General features: G+C 35.2%; 1 protein-coding gene across 1 annotated transcript; it reads right to left on the bottom strand.

Moving 5' to 3' along the window:
* Window positions 1-12,504: 12,504 nt before the first annotated feature.
* On the bottom strand, window positions 12,505-18,963 carry LOC121259435 (putative DUF21 domain-containing protein At1g03270). The gene is made up of 13 exons (XM_041161030.1): window positions 18,621-18,963; window positions 18,465-18,541; window positions 18,239-18,322; window positions 18,036-18,149; window positions 16,698-16,781; window positions 16,420-16,491; window positions 15,916-15,983; window positions 15,203-15,290; window positions 14,523-14,596; window positions 14,068-14,440; window positions 13,557-13,603; window positions 13,393-13,468; window positions 12,505-12,895 (listed from the first exon to the last, which is right to left on the bottom strand). The coding sequence occupies exons 1-13, from the start codon at window positions 18,859-18,861 to the stop codon at window positions 12,809-12,811; spliced, it is 1,485 nt and encodes a 494-aa protein (XP_041016964.1). The 5' UTR covers window positions 18,862-18,963; the 3' UTR covers window positions 12,505-12,808.

The following is an 18,963-nucleotide window of genomic DNA, read 5'->3' as shown; positions in this document are numbered from 1 at the left end:
TTAAAGCATATGATCAATTAAATTTTTATCTTTAAGATTAAACTTTTATTTTATAAATTATAATAACATTATCTTATATATAATTATATTAATAACATATGATCAAATAAATTACAAATATTCATATTTAATATTAACATTTTATGTTATAATTTATAAATTATAATATGAAATTATTTCATATATGATATATAATTTTATATATTATATATAAAAATTTAATATATAATTATATATTATATATAAAACTAATTATATATATAAATATTTTGTATAATATATAAAATTAATTTATATATATATATATATTTTCCAACCAGTCTGGTTTGGTCCAGTCAAGTCCCAGAAACTACGGAATCGAAACCAGACCTGATTCGGCCGGTTTTCATAATATAGGAACTGGTTCCTGACCGGACCGGTTCAAAACCGGACCAACCGGTCTAGTTCGGTCCGGTTTCTCAGTTTTTCAGTTTAAATTTACACCTCTAGGCATATTTGATGGCCCAATTTAAGCAATAGTTACAGTCAGAAGACAGTTTGGAAAGTAAGTCAGAGGTTGATAGATATATAGCTGAAAGATGTGAGGATCAAGAGGATAGTTTTGACCTTCTAAATAGGTGGAAGGTGAATTCAGTTAGATATCGTGTACTTTCAAAGGTTGCACGCGATATACTTGCAATACCGATATCTACTGTGGCCTTTGAATCTACATTTAACAATGCGGGCCGTGTACTTGACCCTTTTCAAAGTAGTTTAAATCCGATGAGTGTTAAGGGTCTCATATGTGCACAAAACTGGCTTCGTTCTTCTTCTACTCCAATAAGCTTTAGGACTTTAATGGATGAAGTGGAGAAATTTGAGAAATTGTTGGATATGGGTATGTAATGCATTTATTTTTGATATCTTTTGTGGTTTATTTTGTTTTATCTTCTATGTTATGTAACTTTTTTTAACTTGCTTTGTTTTAAATTTTTATGGATAGAACTTATTAGAAATTTTGCTGATTCTATTGTGACATCAAATACAATGCCTACCGACCCTATACCTAATGCTGATTAAAGACTAAAAAGGTGAGAGGATTGTTGGTTTTGGTTTTTTAATCATGATTAATTGTTGATTAGTAGAAGAAATAAAGACTGATCTGAAACTTGATTGGGAAATGATGATTGTTTAAGTAGATTTTTTTGTTAGACTTGGAAGTTTTGACAATCAGTGAACTTCCATCAAAAGTACCTTGAACCCTTATGATCTTATTCCTTCTTCAATTAAGATATTATGGGGGTTCAATTTATTATTTGTCAGCCATACAAAATTATATTATCTATTGTCCTCTAGGTAATTAATTGGAAAATAAAACATATTATAACTGGATATATATATATATATATATAATATAATATATATATACACTACGAAATACACGCACCCTAGCTAGCTTGGCAACATATTAAGAAGTACTTTTAACGCCCAAAGTGCTGATCCATAGTATAAATTATTCAAGCATTAGTTCAGACTTCAGATTTATATAATAATTGGATGCATATATTGCATGATCTCATTAATTGTTTCTTTTTGTTTTATTACAAGCTAACATGATCTCATATATTGGCTTATTTACTTTTATTGTGTATAGAACCAAAAATAATAAAAGACTGTGTTTTTTCCATAAGTTCATAACAACCTAGTTTTTACATGCATAAGTGCATAAGTTTATAACATCTTTAACCTCTTGTTTTTTTATAGGTAAACTGTAAACGTTGAAGACTTAAGTGATAGAGACTTGGAGTAGGTTGTGATTGTGCAGCTGTGCTCTTACAGTGATGGAATAGGGCTGCAGACTGCAATGCATTGTTATTTGTTTCTTTAATACAACTAATGTAGTAATATTTAACTAATTTTTTTTTTCTTTATATATTTGTATTAATATGACTTTTCGGTTTATATATATATTTGTGTTTTGTATTGATGTAAATATAAGTTAAGACAGCGAGAGTTGTGTATTGATGTAATCATGTAAATATGCCTTTTTTTTTTCTTTTTTTTATTCAGAATTTGAAATTTGAATAAATTGTACGATTAGTTATTAGTTATTAGAGATTTTACTGATTAGGGATTGTTTTAAATTTCTTTATCTCTATTTTTTTAATTTTATAACTATGATTGATAATCTTGTTTCGTTGTTTGGATGGATATAGAAAATTTATATTATTTTGTAGCAAATATTTTTATTCAAGTTTATTGTATATAGACAATTTTCTTTTTGTAATTATTTTTATTTTCCTTTAAAGTTCTTTTTTGGTATTTTTGGATTTGAAATTAGATAAAATGTTAGTGGGTTGAAAAGTTAAAATGACTGTTGGGTTGAAAATTATAGGATTTAGGATTGGGCTATTGGCCCATTTGGTACTGTGGGGGACCAAATGGACCGATCGAGACTAGACCAGTCTGATCCCAATGTCTATTTGGTCCGGTCCGATCCAAAAAAACCCCCTAGGGACTGACCGGACCAGATCAAGATCACCCCTAATTAAAATTACTAACCAATGTGAGATTGAGATCAAGTTGAAATCATTGATATTAGGATTGGGTATATGACAGCGAGACTATAAAATCTGAAAAAAAATAATACAAGAAAAACAATTAGAATTAAAAATATTATATAAATACAAAAAATAATTAAGGGACAAATTATATAAACCAATGGTAATGGTGGATCTAATACTCACAAAGTCATATTACGGCCGATGTAGACGTAGCCTCATGTATTGCAGTTGTCCTTATAACAATTAAATTTGAAATTAATACAAATTAAATAAATATAAATAATAACAAAATATATTATAAGTAAAAGCAAATCAATGTATTAAGAGTGATTACTGGATCCAGACTGATCAACAAATCTTTTTGTACACCATAATGTTTCATAATATCCTTTGCCACTGTGTGGCGAGAAGAAAGGTTAAACCTAGGTTCCAGTTCCAAGTACTTAGAATATGATTGAAACCATTCACTCTCAACAAATCGAAATGGTAGCTCGTCCATTATGACCATACGGGTTAGGTGTCTCCTACACTCCTTTGGATCATAATTTGTAAGCCCCTTCAACTTTCTACCCCCAATAATCCCATCCATAATTTCTTTAAGTTCAATATCTAGTCTATATTGACTTTTTTCTTATAAACATTTTAATATTGGACTCATTTCTAAGTGGACCTTCAATTTGAATGTATCATGTCTCTTATAATGACATCTATACATTTTACCATAATGGTTACATTTTAGATTGAGGGTTATTGGGATCACCACTCTATATTTTGGTAAAGTGAGATGAAACAACTGAAACTTGTTTCTTGCTTGGTGGGGGCAAAGGTGTAGCAGTAGTGGTAGGGGTAGTGGCAGGGGTATAGGTAGAGGTTTGGGTTTGGATAGGGTAAGAGAGGTAGCACTAACACTTTGATTTGACTGACTATACATTCCCGTTGACTCACAAAATCCTGATATGATGCAAAAATACACAACACTTAAAATCATACAATTATGAACATCACAATAATTTTGGGGTTTCAATATCGAATCCCAAAACAGTTTGAGTTTCAATATTTAATCCCTAAAAAAGAATGGGGTTTCAATATTGAAACCCCAAACATAATTAATATTGACTAAACATAATTAGTTTAGGGTTTCAATCCGAAACCCTAAATTTAGGATTTCAATATTGAAAACCCTAACATAATTAAGGGTTTTGGATTGAAACCCTTAACAAAATTAAGGGTTTTGAATTGAAACCCTAAACTCAATCCAAAATCCTAAATTTACATACACAAAATTTTATCACACAATCACATATTCACACAACAAACAACCCAATGTCCACAACACATAATTCACAATGTCATCCTCCAAATCCTCAAATCAATCTTGTCCTCCATAACTAAAAAAACTATATATAAAAAAAAGGCTCAAGAGTTGGGATACTTCCAAAACGCTAGAGAAATTAAGAGAGATGTTCGAAGACAAAGCTAACTTCAGGAGGCAACAATGACGACAATGGAGACGGTGTGAGACTAAGAGTGAGAAATAGGGTAGAGTTGAGAGATAAGAGTGAGACAGAGAGATTTGAGAATGAGAGATCATGGGGGGGGGGAGTTTTAGGGATATATATATATACACACACGCACGTATGCATAAACAAAGCAGGATAGGGGAAAAATGAGCTGGGCCCAGCCTGCTCCCCACATCTATTGGGAGCCTATATGCGAGCAGATTACCCCGTTGCCCCCATTTAGGGGACTGGGACACCGCCCCGCCTAGGCGGGCTCTCGTTGCCCTCCTCTAATTTCGGCCCAACATACAAAAAAGTCCAAAATAACTTAAGTTTTGAATATTATCCAAACTCCAAATAAAAGAAATAAAAATGAAAGGAAAAAAAATATACATAAAAATAATCATAATAAAATTAAAGACAAAAAATAGAGAAAAATAAATGAAAAAATGCAGTATCATCCAAATTTCAAATAAAAGACAAAAAAAAATAGAAAATGAAAGGAAAAAATATGCATAACTTATACAACTAATGTATTAAATAATATATAAAAAATATTTTAAAAAAACTATTCGGTCGGTTCGGGGTGAAAAACCATACCCCGGGACAGGACTGAGAATCGAAACTCCCAAAATATAAGGATCAAAACCGACCATTTACCTTATCGGCTCGGTTCGGACCGACCAAAACCATTTGGTCTGTCCGGGTGTTTCGATCCGAACCGATAAGCTTAAAATCCTAATAAAATTAGTTTTACAATTTAACATATCAAATTAAGTCATGTTAGTTTGTAGATTTAGTTTTGTGGAATTATTTTGCGACTAAAGCATTTCTCTTTAGTATAATATGTTAAATCTATTTTATAATAAAAAAATGTCTATAATTTAAAGGATTGCATTAAATTATTTTAAAGTTTTTTTATAAGATTTTTTTATAGATCTAACATTTCTATCTTTTAAGATGTTAAAATTAATCATTTTAACTTTTTCTCTGTCTCTTATGAAAATCATCTAAAACATTTATTTTGTTTCTTTTTGATGAAGTTATCCACCTAATTTCTTTTTTGATAGGTAGCTAGTTATCCATCAAAACTTTGTGAGGAAGACTTACTTTAAGGGATTGGTAATATGAAGGAGGGTTAGAATTTCGAAAGATAAATGAATTCCAATACCTTCTACGTAGATGATTCAATCTCTTACCAATAGTCTGGATCAAGATGCTAAGGTGGCCGATCCTATAGATGAAGACTCGAAATGGTGGAATTAGAATCCATAAAGAGGTTGTTCTGCCCTCGAGAAATTGAAGATATCGAAGGAATTCCCATCACAATGAGTGATAGTAATGATAGATTAAAAGATATTTTTTTTTTTAATAAGACGACGTCATTTTATCTTAGATCGTATATTTTTAATAAAACGACATGCAAATTACGATATCATTTTATCTTAGAATACCTCCATTGAAAGGCTTACTCCCTGCCATTAATCCCATGCAATCTGGTTCCAATTAAGACTTCGTCCAATTCATACATGATGGGATCTTATTCATTTAAATATGAAAAATAAGAATTTCAAGGACCATCAGTTAGTATACGAATTATTTAAACCCTTTTTTTTTCTAGGCTCTTCCTATAGTTTTTTATTTTTATCTTATTTGTGTAGTTACCCCTATTTACTATTGCATGGGCCGTGCCATACTCGTAGATAGAAGCTTTGTTTCGTCTAAGAGTGTTCATCTGGGTTCCGGACTAGATTTTCGGGTATACCCGACCCAGAACCCGGTTGAGTTTCGGCCCGGGTACACCCGAGTTATGACCCAGGCCGGAACTCGGGTTTCTACAACCCAGAAATCCGGGTTCCGATTTCAACCCGGTTTTTTTTTTTTTTTAATTAGTGACTTAGGCTGTTTTTTTTTTTTATTCCTTGATTGGGAAAAAATAATGCTCAAAAGCTTTTTTTTTTTAATCTAAAAGCCTATGTTACTGAAAAGTTGGTAATATATATATATATATATTTAATTTGAAATTATATGATCATGTACATGTAATATATTCTAGTATGATAGTATATATTCATGTATGATAATACTACTGTTAAAAGTTATCAATCAAGTAATAGTACTTCTAACCTCTACTACTTCTAACCTTCCATGGCCATGCATTATCATGTAAAATGCATGCAATAATACAATTCACTACATATTAAATTAAATTACATTACATTACATTACAAAACACAAAATTATAATATATGCAAATTACAAAATGCTTTAATTGAAAGTTTGAAACTGCCATCTATTTAGCTGCTTTGTGTCCTTGAAGTGTTTACTAATTGCATCAGCACGCCATGAGAAACTATGGAACCTAAAAAAATAAAATTTTTACTAATTACAAAATATAAATTGCTATGAACATAGTTTGCTTACATATTGGCATCAATTTTCTTTCAAATGAAGGCAGAAATGCACATTCATGAACATAGTTGCTTGAGAAACATCTACACATGCAAATTTTCCTTACTAAAGTTAATAGCACATTTAGATGCAAGAACAACACTCTATAACCAATAGTTTCCTGCACATTGTTCTTGTAACTCATGTAAACATACATGATTTGTGTTCATACTTTTATGGTTCAGTCTCCTTATCAGAAGACTCTTAAGTCTTTTGTTGTCAGAAGATATATAAAATCATTTGGAGAGGTACTTCTTCAGATTACTTCACTGTGAAGAGTCTTATCATATGAAAAAGGAAAGAGCTATATGTGAAATATGAGTGCATGCATGGTTCTTCATCTTATCACAATTATAGAAGCATTATGGAGGAATATTTGGTCTTCTTTATACTAACCTAACAATGTCAACCAATATATAATACATTAGAGGCCATCATGGAACAATTATAATCAACATGCAGCAATGCAAAGTAGAAATACTACCAAGTATTTTTTACAGTTCACATTTTTATAATGGACACTTACCCAAAATAAACATACCCAATTCCATATTTCATATTGTTCATGGCTTCTTAAACAAGGATGAGCGAGGTATATATAAGATTTGTATGACTTGAACAAAGAAACAAACTTTAAAATTGATAGCAACCCACATATATCTTTTAATGCACACACATATATGTTGATCATACAAATAAATGAGTTGGCTGATTATGCAAGAAGAAAGTACTTACTCTATTTTTTTTTTCAGCATCAATGGGAAGAGAGACTCACAGCAGCCTCTGTTGAAAATGAAGTTAGATGATCGTCTAAAAAAATATTAAAAAATGAGTTAGATAGATAATAAATCAAGATAGATAGATATTAAAAAAATATTTCAAGTTTCAAACTTACCTTCAAGGTCCATCGACTCTACGTATTCTTCTAACTCTCGGATGTCGGCAGGTTTGGTCCTTAACTAATTTTGGGTGCAAATAAGGGTTTCGACAGTTTCTGGAGACAATGAACTCCTAAAAGGATCCAATATGCATCCTCTAGTACTAAATGCAGACTCTGAGACACCGGTGAAAATGGGGGGTGGCTAACACATCACGTGCTGCCTCAGCAAGGACAGGATAATTGGCGGCATGAACTCTCCATCAATCTAAGGTAACAAAACCGAGCGAGTCATTTACACACGCCTCAGACAAATACCTCTCTATCTCTGATCAAAACTCCATAACACCATGCTCCTCAAGGAATTTGGTGAATATGATCTTAAATTTAGTCGGAGGCGGTGTTGGCTCATTAGAACTCCCCCCACAAGTAGTGTTTGGCCTCCTTTGAGCCACATTAGAACTCCCTCCACTAGCCACACGAAATGTGTTATACTGCTCGATCAAGCGGCATAAAATGAGTTTAACCTTCTCCTCTATCTTATCCGCCAACTCATACCCTTTGCACTTTTGCAACCAAAACTTCATTGCCATCATTTTGTATCGTGGATCAAGCACAAAAGCAACATATATCATCAAGTTGAACCTATTTGTGCTACCCCAATACTTGTCATACTTACTTCTCATATTTATGCCCATAGTACAAGTGATAATATCACTACTCAAGCACATATCATTTAATACATCTTCAATTGTGTAAAGTTGCTCAAAATATACATTAGCAGTCACATACAAAGAACCAGAATGTTCAATGTAACATCATAAAAAAATTTCAGCAACTCTACAAAAGTCCGTGCGTTTTTCCAATCATCACTAGTGAGGTTCACAAATTGTTCATCCACAAAAACAAATTGTTCAAATGCTTGTTTATATTTTTCAGTGGTACTCAACATCAAATATGTGGAGTTCCATCTAGTAGGAACATCCAAGCAAATCATTCTCCCAATGATCTTTTTTCATTTTCCGCACAAACCTTGAACTTGGCAAATCTTGATGGCGAAAATTTTACATACCTGACGACATCCCTAATCTTTGTTACAAATTCATAAACATCCTTTAAGCTGTCCATAACAATTAGATTCAATATATGGGTAGCACACCGCATGTGAAGAAATTCACCACCCAATATAGTACAATCATTGTCTTTTATTCTCCTCCTCATGTAATCAACATCAACATCATTTGAGGAGGCATTGTCAACTATAATAGTCAAAATTTTATCAACATCCCATTCATTAATCTCAAGTCTAACACCCTCCCAATAGTTTTGCCCCTATGGTCAGGAATTTGACAAAACTTAAGTATTTTTTTATGCAATCTTTAATTGCAATTAATAAAATGTGCGGTAATGCACATGTAGTTCCTATTTTGCACCAACGTCCAGGTATCGGTGGTAAGACAGATTCTTTGACCATCCAACAATTTCTTTAATTGTATCTTTTCTTCGTTATACAACTTAATACAATCCATTTTTAAAGTGATTCGGGATGGCAAAGTAAATCGAGACTCTAAATCAGTCACAAACTCAACAAACCCTTCATGCTCCACTAGCCTAAAAGGCAATTCACACCTAATAAAAAACTTAGCGGTTGACACCTTAAGTTTTTCTGCATCATACTTCACTATACCTTGTGGGCTACACACTCTTCCCTCCGCATCCCTCTTAACACTAGATGATTGACTTTTTTAACTCCTTTAAGTCTATGAGGAGAAGTTTTACATGCATTCTGGAGGTGGTGTAGCATAGATGAAGTGTCATTCTTGTAGTGGCAACTGTATAGTTTAGCGCAATAATTACACTGAACTTTTGGGTTATCGTGGTCAATAGGTTGCACTTTAGTAAAGTGTTTCCAAATCACCAATTGGTTACTAGGTAATTTTTTTTTTATTTCTTGGGTAAAGGTGGGATGGAACGAGTAGTCTGTTGTGTATATGTGGATGAATGAGTTGGAAGACTCCCATGTTCCTCCACATCCATTGGAATAGACGAGGAGTTACCACCAACCCCTTGGGTTGTACCGACATTACAACTCACAGAATCTTCTTTCATATGTTATTAAGTAATAAAAAATACCAAACATAATATAATAAATAATCAAACACTAATATAATCTGGATTATTCTAACGATTAACACTCGTTAGAATAATCCAATTAGGTAGAAAAATGGTTTGTTAAATGAAATAAATAATACAATGGAGAAATTTCATGACAATTTAAGTTTTTAAATTATTGGGTCCCTGGAATATCTAACCTGTCATCTCTAAATAAAATATATCCACTTTTCATTCTTTAGTCTTGGGGTCACAGATTGCACAAACTGCCTAGATACCAAATTAATTGCTCAAATCATAATTAGATTGGAAAAATCAATTGCAAGTATAAGATTTTTCATGTAAAAGGAAGCTACATTTAGATGTTATGAGATGAGATTTTCCTAGATAAATGGGTTGTAAACAGATATATTGTTCTGTAAACAAATATATTTAAATCTACCGTATACAACCTAGTGACTTAAAACCCATATTTTAGAGGCCTAGTGATAAATCAACACTGCCATATACATGATTCTCAAAATATATGATTATGCCATATACATGATATACATGGTAGTCAACATTGCCATATACATGATTCTCAAAATATTTTATGATTCTCAAAAGATATAAATATATGATTCTGCCATATAAATCAACACTGCCATATACATGATTCTCAAAATATTTTAGGGCCACCTTATACATGATTATGTTTGATGAACTCAACAATATATAAATCAATTAGCACTACTTGAGCAGAAGAGGAAGCATCATCCATTAGACAACAAAAGATACTAAAATAATTTTCAACCCAAACCCAGATCAGACTCATGGAGAAACCCAAAATCCAAACCCAAACTCATATCTGTTTGATACTTTTCTCTCTTGGAAAGCCAAAACTAGAAATCCAATGGAGAGAGAGAGAGAGAGGACTCACGATGGAGGCAAGGACTTAGGGAAAGGCCAACGGCGACGGAGATGCGGCGACAAAGATGTGGCGACGAAGATGCGGCGGCGACAATGGGGTCGCAGTGATGAAGAGGCACAGACTTAGAGTTTTTACCTTTTTGCAAGCGTAAAGAGAGAGAGAGAGAGAGAGAGAGAGAGAGAGAGAGAGAGAGAGAGAGATGGATTCGAGGGGGGGGTTTTCCTTAAGAGGCGTAAAAAGACCCAGGTACCAGGTTTAAAACCCGATACCTGTGTTTGTAACCTGTATTCGGGCCGGAAAGGTACGGATTTTTCAATCCGGGTTCTGACCCGGGTTTGATTCGGGCCGAAACCCAGAACCGGATCTAGGTTTTCCGGGTTCTGGACCGGGCTAGGAAAAAACTTGGCCCAGTTGAATAGACTTAGCTTCGTCTAGGTCTGTTTGGATAGAGAGTTTAGATGAGATAAGATGTTTTTTTTTAAATTAAATAAAATATTGTTAGAATATAATTTTTTAGTATTATTTTTATTTTAAAATTTGAAAAAGTGAATTGTTTATTATATTTTTATATGAGAATTTGGAAAAGTTGTAATAATGAAATGAGATAATATGAGATGAGATAGGTTTTGGTATCCAAACCGGTCTACCTTTCCCTCTCAAAGGACGATCCCAACCCCGAGTATATATCTCTCTTTCTAGAAGACCGTCGTGATCAGTGGACGAAAGGCCCTGATAGCCAATCTACCACCCAAAATCCAAATGGAGGCACCCGCCCCCCATGGAAGGCAGGGCCAGCGGCCACCTATCTGCCGGGTGCAAGTAGCACCCCTACTATTGATAGTGATATGATTAAAATAGTTATGGTCTTGTGACTCTTGTAATTCGGGATAATGAAGGACAAGTTCTAGCCACATTACGTGCATCTTGAGGTCTTAGAGCTTAAGCTCTCTTGTGCTGCATGCTTGGCTCCGAATTCTGTCAAGACCTCTCGGCATACCGCGAATTCGATCGGTTAAAGGGTGATGCTAATTTACAAGTGGTGAATACTCTCATAAAGGAGGAAACCAACTGGAGCTTCGTGGGTTTATTGATTGAAGACACAAGGAGAGTCCTAGGATTATTTAGAGGGTGCTGGAATGTGAGGCATGTGAATCGATCGTAATGCAAACATGAGCGCTGGCTCATTTGTTAGCTTTGGATTCATTATTCATAGTTCTAATTATATATATTGTAGACATTGAAGAAGTACCAGTACTACCATGCATTCAGTCAGTAACTATGGTTAAATAAATTTTTTTTTTTTTTTTTATTAAAACAATATTAATAGACTCTTCAATTGATCGAAAAGGCCGATCTACGCTAAAACTTTATTGCTTTATTTTCTTTTGTGCTCTTATATTTTTGATGATATCGGTAATTATTCATCCTTTTTTTCTTCCTTTTTTGAAAGATGGCGTCTTTCTAGATGGATTCATTATTCTCCTTGACAAATCTAAATGCTTTGCAACTCACCTTTTGACATGAAAAAACCCATAAAAAAATTAGGTTTTTTTTTTTTTTTTTTTGATAAAAAACCTTAAAAAATTATGTTTAATTGTGCGATCATGTAAACTTTTTCCTATATAATAAGTTAAAAAAAAAAATACATATTTATGAAAGTTGCTAAGCTCATTAGTCATTTTTATAAAGGATTTCTGATGTAACATCCTATACTATATTAATCAAGAATAATAAATGAAGTCATATACTGGCTTGATGGTACTCTTCAATTTTTTAGTGTAGGAGGGTTGACTGGTAACAGGAGGTTCTTGTAGGAGATTTGGATACTCATGTTTTGGTTTGTTAAAGTAGATTTAGTTTATGGACTGGAGTTTGTTCGGCCTTAAGTCTATCAGATTTGTAATTATGGCCTTGTCTTGGTTGTTCAGCCTATGGCCTTTTTGTTTCTCTTTTCGTTAGCCGAAGGTACCTGCAGTATACGTACCGAGAGAATTATCATGTATTTTCATTCTGTAATATTCAAGAACCTATTTTGTTTTCTCTCATTTTCTCTCTCACTTTTCTGGAAGAGCTCCCCTCGAAGAGAGCTAGCTATTTCCTTTTAATATTCATAAGGGATCTGTTACACATAACTAGTGAAACCTGTCTTGATCTAGTCCGAGAACTGCTACCAGTAAGTGGTAACTATCACTTATGTCTCCAACTATCACATACAAATTTACCTGATTTCAGTATGGACATGTACAAAACAAAAGAAGTAAAACCTTAAATACTTCAAAATATCTGCAAACTACGGTGCTAGCTAGTGTCGTACAGAAAAAAACAAAGCTCCAACTTCACGGCCATCTTTCTCTAGCAGGTCTTTTGACTCATCTCTCAATGCCAAGAGGCTCTCCTAAATTCCCCGAAAACTTCATTGTATGGGACTCGTCCTCCGGGAAAGAAGGGAATCATCCTCCACAAACTTCTTTCGGGCTTGCCCTTGCCTACTTTGACCTCCCTGATCAATAGCCAATATAAAATTAGATAAATACAAAGTTTTTCAGATTAGCTCGCCAGACTAAAAATCTCATGCATAGGATATGAGTCCTGGACGTAAAGAGAGCTCAGAATCATGCTAAGCACCAATGTGTATTGACGAAGTTATTTCCCCTACTTTTCTCTGAACCTTTTCAGCCTACCACAGAGGCATGTGAAGTTAAAGAGTCATGTGATTTCCAGGCACATCAAAAGCCCAGAGAAAAGTTGGGAGTCATATATTTCGATGAGATCTGGTAATAAACAAGAGTTCCACAAAATGCAAAGTTGGTGACAAGCTTTTTGTTAAAGAAATGGGAGACGTTCACTTATCCACCCTTCAATTGACACTGAAACATGCTAGCATATAACGTTAAAATCCCCCCTCCACTTCTGATTATAATTAATGTTCCCTGGATAAGGGTCAAGTTGTGAGTGTCATGAAAATGCACAATTAACAAATAAATGATTATTACTCACAGCAGGTTTTTGACCAGTCAACCTCCGATTTGATGGAGGCCGTGTCAAAGATGAAACAGCTGCAGCCACACGTATCCTGCACAAGTCATTACATATTTTGCATTCACTCATGGCTCATACCTGACTGCAAATAATAAACTAAGCAAAATCAGAAGGAATCATACCTTTTATGTACATCAACATAAACATCTGTCTCATCTACAATTTCCTCCTGCACTAAGAAAAGGTATTATAAAGAAAGAAAAGCATCCATAAATTATGGATAAAAGGTGCAAATTGAAATAATATGTGCAGTTCTGTTTGAGACATATAACATCAGATTGTGAACAACCCCCACAAGGTACATTTTTCTGTGAGTCTGGGCTGCTACTCAGCAAAGGTAATGACAAGTCAACAGAGAAAACCCCTAGGGGTTGGCTCAAGTGATATGGGCCCTGATATTGGTGGTATGCTCCCTCCAGATCTAAGGTTCGAATCCTCTTGGGTGCAAACAATTTCTAGAATCGCACTGGGGGAATTTTCCCTTGAATTACCCAAGATGCACTTGCGGGAACTCCTTGTTGATGGCCTGTGCACCCTTGGGATTAGTCGGGACTCTTTTCTCGGACACCCGGTGCCAATTAAAAAGAAAAAGAAGAGAATTCTAGATCCAAGAAGTGTAGAAGCTGAACTTACTTGTAGAAGCTCTTCAAAAACATCCTCCAGAGTAATAATACCAATTACTTCCCCATCTTCAATATCCTCAGATAAATGGAACACGGAGTTTGTGGCAACACCATTGTGTTGAACATTGGGTCCGTTTGTGATAGGCCTCGGAGGTTTCTCAATGTCAACGACAACTCTTTCTGATTTCTCATCATTGCCAGTTAGCAAGGGGGTAGTCAGTTGAGAATTTCCATAAGCAACTTTGCCCTCCTCAAATTTCTCCCCTTCAACTATAGGATGAGGGTTCTTGCTCTTTCCTTTAACCTTCACTACAGCTGCCATATGACTGCTACCCTTTTGAAACTCATTGAGGATATCATACAAAGGCATATCTGATGGAACCCTGGGACATGAATGCATGAGAATTCATATGTTTCACATAGAAAGAAAGGAACAGAACAGATACTGAGTAGACGAGGGCACACCTAGGAACTCTTCGAATGGAAACAGCACTGACTGGAGTTTCTGTTTCTGCTCGCACTGTGAGGAGACTTTTCACCTAAATCTCAAATAAAGATATATTCACAAAAAGGAATAACAAAATCCATAATTGGCTTGCTAACAACAGCAAGAACCCAATTCTTCACATGTTAAAAAGAAGAAAGGAAAAGGGAAAAATATATGTGCACCTCCTGAATTGCCACCCCTAGTGCAACATGGTATCCAAACTATCACTTTTGAGATATTGCACCCCCAAACTACCATTTATAACCAAATTGCACACTCTTCTGATCCTAATGTTAAGTTGGACGGAAAATGACATGTGGCTAGCATGTGTAATTTTTGAGATGAAAGGAGGCAAACTACCTTGTAGTCTATTTTTAAAGAAAAGGAAAGGAAACAAAAGCTAAAAGTGAAAATTTGAAAGAGAGAGAGGTTGCAGCCCTGCCAATGTGGGGAGGGGGCGAATACCGCCCCCTCTTGGGATTGATTGCCCACATGCAAGCATGCATGTCTGCCAGACGTAGTCTATTTGATGATGAGCATAGTCTGAAGGCACAATATCTCAAAAATGGTATTTCGAGGTATTATATTACAAAATGAATAGAAGTTTGGATGTGCAAAGTATATTTTTCCAAAAAAATGCATCAGTTTGATAACGCACCAGCAAGAGACCAATAATATTTTTCGTATTTCCAGAATATATGGGGACACGACTATGACCTCGTGCAAGAATTTTCCCAATTGCTTCCCTGCTTACAAAGGTGATAAACATCTTTTTACGAGTTCACTTCTGATCTATAAATAGATATGTAAACCTTAAGGAACAAACCATAACCAAATAACAGGGAACAAAACAAAATGGTTATGCAAATCTTGTTCACTGGCAGATGGTCCTAGAAGTCCATCTCGTTTCCTACATTTTGCTGACAAGAGCAGCAGAGACAGACAATAAGCAACCAGGAACTTCTCCTGGAGACTAAGATAATGTCCTTAGGCCTAAAACAGCACTCCCATTAATAATTGTTGCACATCCTCTCCATGCCAATATCCACTGCCAACTTACTTTTCCCATTTATAGATACAGTATTAATTTAGAAACCAGATGAACCCTTATTCTTGCATAAGAACAAAATAGGCCACTCCAGTTTTAGACAAAACAGTACAGAAGACATATTCATGAAGGCTGGCCATTATGCGATAATCATTTATATTTCATTCAATTCTTCTGCGGCCAACAATAGCTCCTAACAAGTAGATTTGCCATCCAAATGCAAAATTAACATAAAAAAAAAAGAAGAAGAGTTGTGTCACCACTATACCACAACCAAAATGAATAGGAAGTTTAGAGAAAGATCAAGCTGAAGCCAAACTGACCAGTCCAGTTTCGAATTAACATCCAAAGAAAATGTTGATTCTATAGGTGTCATAGCCTCCTCTGCAGTCTGTGTATTCCGGGGAACATTATTATGATCATTTTATAAAACAAAGGGAAAGTTAATAAATAAAGAAAGATTTTAAAATTAGCTCTCAAATGGACACAAACCAGAAAACTGGAGTCAAACTAAAATATTTTAGAGCAAACGAAGCATAAGAAGAAGTTTTGAACAGACACCAACAACTAAGTGACTAAGACTATATTATGCATTGACCAAGAAAGAAACTGTTATGGCAGATGATAATAACAAGAGTAAGGACCCAAACTGGCAGATATTAGGAAGTACCACCTCGAAAGAAAGTAGGTGTCCAAGTTAGAGCCCCTAATCTTTTACTTCAGAAATGCTTTGAGTACTGCTTCGAGTATATGAATTTTTTACCATGAAATGCAAGTACAGAAAATATCTGAAGCCTTTCAAACGATTCCTTGATAGCAACAATTACCTTTTCAGTCAAATCTAGTGCTCCACTGATAATTGTTGTCTCATCATGTGTGAGTTCGCCACCCTTGCCCGCCTAAAGTTCCAAAGCATAAGCTAAAATTTGAGAGAGAGAGAGAGAGAGAGAGAGAGAATTGGATTCCTAGCTGTAGCCATTTCAACATTTGTTTACAACTTTAAATTCACCCAGCTCATATTGGTTCAGTAACAAATATTTGAACCCATAAATACAGGCAAGCTAAGTTGTGGCCCATCATCCAGACTTCAATATGAGCAGGTTACCTCCTTGCTGTGGATAGAGACAAGGGCTTTCAACTGAGCTCGTCTGAACAGAGCATCATTATGTCCAAGTACAGCATCCAGAACCTGAAACCGGGTTAAACTTTAATATATGCTCAAAATCAGTGACTACCTAGTGAAATAGAAGTTTAAAGTCAATTATGCAGCTGACCAATGTGAAGAACCACCATGATACAAAGTCATGCATACATTATTGCATCCAATGTAATGCTAAATACTATTCCACTAAGGTTAAAAGGTGTCTGCGCACGTGAAATATTTTTTATTTATTTATTATTATTTTTTTTGGGGGGGGGGGGTGGGTTCGCGGTCCAATGAGTTGGGCCTCACCACTAAAAAATGTACGACTAAAAGGATGGAGTTTACTTTATACCGATTAACATCTGAAACTCTACATTAAGTGTCCTTGTGCACTCTCAGATGAGTTTCCTTTTACAAAAGAGAACAAATTTTGAAAATGAACAGGCCATTTCAAATTCCAATTCAGTCTTTATTTTATATTATATACTCTCCATGAATCACTAAATGATGCCTAAATATACATACGAGTGGCTGCCATATTGTTCAAAATCTCTTAAGTTCGGTGCACCTTGACAATTGAAAGAAGAGAGACATTTACGAGGTCCAGCCTTTGATTCCCTTCGTTTTACAAAGCATTACCATTATGGTTCCCACACCTCTAGCAGCTCAGAAGAATCTCACGGAGCATAGAGAAAACCATATCAAGTTCATTTTTTTTTTTGATGAGTAGAAAACCATATCAAGTTCATACTAGCCCCTTCTAGACTATAGCATAGCATGTCCTGCAAACTTTCATTTGCTTGTATCTCAACATCTCTATTAAGATGACCAATCGCAGTAGAGTTAATGAGCAGAAAGGAAATGAATTTGACCGATCAAGTACAAATTTTTGAAAGTTAAAACATCTGTGGCAAAATTTAAAAGTGAAGCATCTAAACTCCTCTCATTATCATGTTTCATCTCTTATAAGTTGTGTCCAGACTTCAAAACATTTTCCATCTTGCTACGTTTTAACCAGGAAAAGGTCAAATCTAACTTATAAAAAAAATCATATTCTAATGTACTATACATTATTTAACTTGTAAGCAACTTTGACACTCCACAGGAGTTGAACCCGATAACTCATCGACCACCCACACTTAGTATGGAAGTGTCATTTATCCCAAAGGCTTTTTGTTCCTAATCCAATATATTCTAAACGTCTTAGGGCACCCAAAACACTCATGCAGCAACTAGTGGTAGAAAGTGACCTTTTCCATGTTCACAAGATATCCATTCATTTCAGTTGTGAAACGTTACCTTTCCAATAGGGTAAGCAATTGGATAACAGATGATCATCAGAACACGCACAAGCCGCACAAAGTTTGCACCCACAGAGAGTCCGTATCTTGAGCATATTGCTTGCGGTATAACCTGACCCAATATAGTTACTTATACGTTACTCCCGGTTCAGGCTATAGTAGTTAAAACCCGAAGCCCTATCAATTACAGAAATACTCTACCTCTCCAAAAGCCAGAACAAAAGTTACAGACAGCAAAACAGCAACAAAGGGGTGAAAAATCTTATCCAGGTATATAGGAAGGGCCTGCAAAGAGCGGAAACCAAGCACAGTAAAAAAAATAAAATCAAGGAAATGCTACGAATTTGACACGCTCTTCCATTTGTGAAGTGGGTTATCTCTTTCTCCCACCAAAAATAGCTCGGCAGTAGCAAACTATTAGAATTACCTCCATAGCGCAAGCATTACACAGAAGCAAAGTAACCAGAAGTTGGTGCTGCTTTTGCACCACCGGTAAAATAGCAGCTGCACACATCAGCAAAATTAGCAAAATCTAAAAAATTTAGAGCTTTCGAAACAGGAAGATTTTCGGGAATGGACGGACCGGCTTGCTTCTTCTCGGTGGGGGTGCCACTACGCTGAAGGATCTCGAGCTCGACGGGGCCCAATGACATGAGGCCCAAAGTGAGGCCAGACATGATGCCGGCAAAGAGGACGAGCAAGCACGAGAAAATGGCGTAGATAAACCACCAAGGAGTCCCGAACGGGATGTCCTCCGACTCTAAAACGATGTCGGTGGTCCGGAACATGGTCCGAGCTAGGGTGAGGGCGTTCAGTAACAGCATCTTCCAGTTTCAGTGGTTAGAGTCGAGGCAAGACAAGACAACATTACCAGGATTGGCGAATAAAAATAGAGTGACGGTTTCTGTCTTGTTGTACGGGGAGGG

Source organism: Juglans microcarpa x Juglans regia, chromosome 4D (assembly GCF_004785595.1).
Source record: "Juglans microcarpa x Juglans regia isolate MS1-56 chromosome 4D, Jm3101_v1.0, whole genome shotgun sequence".
In the NCBI taxonomy this organism is placed as follows: domain Eukaryota; kingdom Viridiplantae; phylum Streptophyta; class Magnoliopsida; order Fagales; family Juglandaceae; genus Juglans; species Juglans microcarpa x Juglans regia.
This window is presented reverse-complemented; position numbering and strand designations above follow the sequence as displayed.

Excerpts from the sequence above, each read along its gene's own strand:
- LOC121259435 (XM_041161030.1), bottom strand. The coding sequence starts at position 18,861 with ATGCTGTTACTGAACGCCCTCACCCTAGCTCGGACCATGTTCCGGACC. Across the intron at positions 18,542-18,620 it reads CACCGAGAAGAAGCAAGCCG|CTGCTATTTTACCGGTGGTG; the intron begins GTCCGTCCATTC and ends TGATGTGTGCAG. Across the intron at positions 13,469-13,556 it reads TATGTTGATGTACATAAAAG|GATACGTGTGGCTGCAGCTG; the intron begins GTATGATTCCTT and ends TGACTTGTGCAG.